Source organism: Hordeum vulgare, chromosome 5H (assembly GCF_904849725.1).
Source record: "Hordeum vulgare subsp. vulgare chromosome 5H, MorexV3_pseudomolecules_assembly, whole genome shotgun sequence".
Lineage (NCBI taxonomy): Eukaryota > Viridiplantae > Streptophyta > Magnoliopsida > Poales > Poaceae > Hordeum > Hordeum vulgare.
The window spans coordinates 515,346,045-515,351,818 of NC_058522.1; the positions used below are offsets into that span (position 1 = coordinate 515,346,045).

General features: G+C 49.2%; 1 protein-coding gene across 1 annotated transcript; it reads left to right on the forward strand.

Annotated features, from left to right (window-relative positions):
- The first annotated feature begins 536 nt into the window (after window positions 1-536).
- Window positions 537-5,542, forward strand: LOC123451977 (ARF guanine-nucleotide exchange factor GNOM-like). Its single transcript, XM_045128547.1, has 2 exons — window positions 537-1,202; window positions 1,589-5,542. Exons 1-2 carry the CDS (start codon window positions 561-563, stop codon window positions 5,132-5,134), a joined length of 4,188 nt encoding a protein of 1,395 aa, XP_044984482.1. The 5' UTR covers window positions 537-560; the 3' UTR covers window positions 5,135-5,542.
- The last annotated feature ends 232 nt before the right edge of the window (window positions 5,543-5,774 follow it).

Below are 5,774 nucleotides of genomic sequence, written 5' to 3' on the forward strand. Positions count from 1 at the left end.
GACGACAAACGATAAATTCTAACACAACACATCACATAGGTACCTTGATACATGGCAGAATGGTAAAGGTATCGGGACATAGGTACCTTGATACATGACAGAATAGTAAAGGCCTCGTGGAATCAATGCCGCCAATCTCGGCAAATATGTTGTTTGTCGTGCTAAGCCTTCTTCTTAAAGTAAATGTTACACATATCAATTCAGATGACCTTTTTGATTCGACGAAATTGGCCTAGCCCCAACATGAAGCAGAGGATTTTTTATAAAGTTGAAAATTTCAAACCAAACAAGGCAAAAACCCACCAAACTCATTTCCAACCTGGTAGTAGTAGGAAGGAGTTGAGCTGTGGTGTCTCAGATCCATCCAGCCCCCACACCCGAAGACCAAACCCGCCAGCAGCCAGATCTCGCCTCGCCTCGCCTCGCGCAGATCAGATCCCAGCCCCGCTCCCGGATGCGCCCGTAGCCGCCCGCTCGCACCGGACCGCCGCCCCGCCTCCATGGGCGGCCTCAGGGCAGCGTCGCCGTCGCCGTCGCCGTCGCCGTCGTCGGGGGTGGCGATGGCGTGCGTGGTGGCGTCGGAGGTGGCCACGGTGCTGGCCGTCATGCGCCGCAACGTGCGCTGGGCGGGCGTGCGCTACGGCGGGGACGACGGCGGCGGCGCCGAGGAGGAGCACCTCGACCACCCCCTCATCGCGGGGCTCAAGTCGCTCCGCCGCCGCGCCGCCGCGTGGGGGAGCGGCTGGCCCGAGGCCGACCCGCTCCTCTGCCTCCGCCCCTTCCTCGACGTCGTGCGCTCCGAGGAGACCGGCGCGCCCATCACGGGCGCCGCGCTCTCCTCCCTGCACAAGCTCCTCTCCCTCGACCTCGTCGCGCCCGGCGGGGGCGCCGCCGAGGCCATGGGCGCCGTCGTCGAGGCCGTCACGGGCTGCCGCTTCGAGGTCACCGACCCGGCCTCCGAGGAGGTCGTCCTCGCCCGGGTCCTGCAGGTGCTGCTCGCCTGCGTGCGCGGCCGCGCCGCCCCCGCCCTCGCCAACCGCCACGTCTGCGCCATCGTCAGCACCTGCTTCCGCGTCGTGCAGCAGGCCGGCACCAAGGGGGAGCTCCTGCAGCGCGTCTCCAGGCAGACCATGCAGGAGGTCATCCGCTGTGTCTTCGTCCGCCTTGCTGACATTGAACCCGCCGCCGTCGTCAACGAGCAGGTGGGATTGCTTCTCAGGGTTTCCAGCCCACCAATTGCATTCTTATATTGCTTGCACTCATGATCATGGAGACAATGCTGCTCTTTTCCTTTTACTTACAGCAGTATATTATGATAGTTAACTTGCAGCGCTCCTTTAGGTTAGTGTACTGAAGTAACTAAACTTATTCATGTGTGTGTGTGTGATTTTTATGGAGGGTTAATTCGAGCCTTAGTTTTTCAAATGCCACCAGTCCAGCAATTTGACCTTGTGCACATGGAAACCGACTCCATTTTTACTTGCCTTGAGTACTTGTACACTATGTATCATGCTAGTTTGGAACAAAATGCATTCTGGTGGTAATACCAAGTTTGGTGTATTAATGTGGCGTTGTGTTTGTTCTGCAGATTGGCAAGAACCAAGATTTGGGTGCTGAGGAGCTAGGGAACGGGAAGAGTGATTATGTTTGTTTGAATAGCTCCGGGGATGAGGTCGGAGGTGGATTTGGTGTAGTGCAAGACAAGGCCATGATGGAGCCGCTTGGGGTTCCTTGCATAGTGGAGATACTGCAGTTCTTGTGCTCCCTCTTGAACATAGCCGAAGACATGGATGTGAGCCAAAGGATGAATGGTATTGATTATGATGAGGACGTGCCCCTCTTTGCTCTGGGGTTGATAAATTCTGCCATTGAGTTGTCAGCTTCATCCATCCACAGGCACCCAAAGTTGCTCGCTTTTGTACAGGATGAACTGTTCCACAATCTAATGCAGTTTGGCTTGTCAATGAGCCCCTTGATTCTGTCGACAGTGTGCAGCACTGTTTTTACTCTCTTCTACCATTTACGTCAGGAACTTAAGCTGCAGATCGAGGCTTTCTTCTCGTGTGTGATCCTAAGATTAGCCCAGGGTAGATATGGAGCTAGTTATCAGCAGCAGGAAGTCGCCCTGGAAGCTCTAGTGGATTTCTGTCGGCAGAAAGAGTTTATGGCTGAGATGTATGCAAACATGGACTGTGATCTACAGTGTTCGAATGTTTTTGAAGACCTAGCTAATCTTCTGTCTAGAAGTGCATTCCCTGTAAACAGTCCATTGTCTGCATTGAATGTTCTTGCATTGGATGGTTTGGTTGCTGTCATTCAGGCGATAGCAGAGAGGAGTGATCATGCACATCAGCACCATGAGCAGACAGTGCCAGAAATAAGTGAATATTTTCCTTTTTGGCAGTTGAAGTGCGAAAGCAGTAATGATCCTGATCAGTGGGTTAGATTCGTTCACCAGCAAAAAAGCATCAAGAGAAAGCTAATGGTTGGTGTTGAGCATTTCAACAGGGATAAAAAGAAGGGCTTTGAGTACCTGCAAGGTGTCCACCTATTGCCTGAAAAACTTGATCCACGAAGTGTTGCTCTGTTCTTTCGGTACACACCTGGATTGGACAAAAACCTTCTTGGGGAATACCTTGGGAATCATGACGAGTTCTCTATTTTGGTGCTTCATGAATTTGCTAAAACCTTTGACTTTGAGGATATGAACTTGGACGCTGCTCTAAGGCTCTTCTTGGAAACTTTCCGGCTGCCTGGTGAGTCACAAAAGATACAGCGGATTCTGGAGGCCTTCTCTGAGAGGTATTATGAACAGTCACCACACATGTTTGTTAACAGGGATGCCGCTCTGGTGCTGTCGTATTCGGTAATTATGCTCAACACAGATCAACACAATGTAAGGGTTAAGAAGAAGATGACTGAAGAGGACTTTATCAGGAACAACCGCCGTATCAATGGTGGGAATGATCTTCCGAGGGAGTTTTTGTCGGAGCTGTTTTATTCTATATGTCGGAATGAGATCAAAACCATTCCCGAGCAAGGAGCTGGATGCTCTGAGATGTCTTATAGCCGCTGGGTCGATCTGATGTGGAAGTCAAAGAGGACATCAGTGTACATTGCTTGTGACTCCTACCCTTTTTTTGATAATGACATGTTCCCTATCATGGCTGGACCATCAGTTGCTGCTATCTCCGTGGTTTTTGATAATGTTGAGCATGAGGAGATTCTTACAGGATGCATTGATGGTTTTCTATCTGTAGCAAAGCTGGCCGCATTCTATCATCTTGATGATGTATTGAATGATCTTGTTGTGGCTCTATGTAAGTTCACTACTTTGTTGAACAATTCTTATGCCGATGACCCTGTAATAGCTTTTGGGGTGGATACCAAGGCTAGAATGGCAACAGAGGCGGTCTTCACAATTGCAACTAGTTATGGTGATCATATACGGAGCGGATGGAGGAATATAGTAGATTGCATTTTGAGGTTACACAAGATAGGCCTTCTTCCGGGTCGACTCACTGGCGATACAGGTGATGATCAGGAGTCGTCTTCGGATTCATTGCCTAGCAAGCTTGGTTCATATGCAGTTGCACCTCAAGCCTTACCAATCAACACCCCTAAAAAAACATATGGGCTGATGGGGAGGTTTAGCCAACTACTGTACTTAGATACTGAAGAACCAAGGTCCCAACCAACTGAGGAGCAACTGGCAGCTCAGAGGAATGCTTTGGAGACCGTAAAGAAATGCCAAATAGGTACCATCTTCACTGAGAGTAAATTCTTACAAGCTGACTCACTCTCAAATCTAGCAAGAGCCCTCATTCAGGCAGCAGGCCGACCTCAGAGGATAACCAGCTCGCTTGATGATGAAGGCACGTCAGTGTTCTGCTTAGAGCTCCTAATTACGGTCACATTAAACAACAGAGACAGGATTGTGCTTTTGTGGCAGGGTGTTTATGAGCACATAACCCATATCGTTCAGTCCACAGTGATGCCTTGCAATCTGGTGGAGAAGGCTGTTTTTGGGCTCCTGCACATCTGCCAGAGGTTGCTTCCTTATAAGGAGAATCTGGTAGATGATTTACTGAGGTCATTGCAGTTGATTTTGAAACTTGATGCTCGTGTAGCTGATGCTTACTGTGAGAACATCACGTTAGAGGTCACACGACTTGTGAAGGCCAATGCAACCCATATCAAATCTCAGATGGGCTGGCGGACTATAATTTCCTTACTTTGCGTCACCGCTCGCCATCCTGATGCTTCTGATGCCGGCTTTGAAGCTCTGGTTTTCATCATGTCTGAGGGAGCACACCTCTCACCTGCCAACTTCATCGTTTCAGTGGAGGCCTCAAGGCAGTTTGCAGAATCTCGGCTTGGGTCTGCAGAAAGATCTATCCATGCCTTGAACCTAATGGCTGACTCCGTAAATTGCCTTACACGCTGGTCGCGTGAGGTCAAGGAAGCTGGTGGCGAGGCGGACAGGATATTGGAAGGAATCGCTGAGATGTGGCTGCGGCTAGTGCAGGCATTGAGGAAGGTGTGCACGGATCAGAGGGAGGAAGTGAGGAACCATGCGCTGTTATGTTTGCACAGATGCTTGGTAGTTGATGGGATATCAGTTTCCTCTTCTGCATGGTTGATGTCCTTTGATATTATCTTCCAGTTGCTTGACGAGTTGTTGGAGATTGCTCAGAGTTACTCACCAAAGGATTTCAGAAATATGGAGGTGTCCCTCTTGCATGCCGTGAAACTGTTATGCAAGGTGTTCCTGCAGTCACTTAAAGACTTGTCTGCACAGAGCAGTTTCAGCAAGCTGTGGTTGGAAGTCCTCGACATGATAGAGAAGTTCATGAAAGTGAAACTAAGAGGGAGGAGGACCGAGAAGCTACATGAGGCAATCCCTGAGCTACTGAAGAACATACTACTGGTGATGAAAGCAAATGGCGTACTGTCAAAGACAAGCGCCAGCGAGGAGAACACGTTGTGGGAAACAACGTGGCTACAAGTTAACAAGATCGCGCCATCGATGCAGCCAGAGGTTTTCCCCGACAATGAAAGCGACTCCGCAGCAAAAGACGAGCAGAGCAAGTCGGAGAGTCCAGCACAGGAGGGCCAAACTGTTGAGCAATAGGGCTGAACCGCTGAACACCGAATCCGACAAGGCCGAACCAGACCTTCCAGCATTTTTCGGCGGAGCTATACACAGATGCCCGGCTGCGCTCTCAGTGGACATTAGGGAGGGAGAGCAAGCTGGTGTATTGTAATTTTTTAGTCCATAATAATTGGCTTTTTTTTGGGTTATTGAGGTGGATGTTGCCACTGTGAGTTTTATTGTTGCAACACCTGAGAAAAATTGTATGATAGGGTATATCGCAGCAGTTACAGGACTTTACCCCAACATACTGCATTGTTACATTTGTTACAGATGTGAATAGGTGGATGAGGTAGCAGCAAAGCACCATGGATTTTTACCATATTGCGCATATGGACTTTTGTCTTGCATCTTATTACAAGCTGTAATCACAAGATATTTACTGTACATTACTTGGTGCAAGCATGCATCCACTTTCTCATGAGTGAATTGGCTTGGACATAGCTTGAGGGTTTTTGTAGGATCTGGAATCCATGGCAACCTTTTCACCTTGATTGGTTGATGTGTATGATTGTCGGTCTGTGATCGATGATACTCTATTTCTCTAACAAATACTTATTTATATGATTATTATGTTGAGACCAATAATCCAGGCGTATGAGCTTTTGGTTGCCCTGTT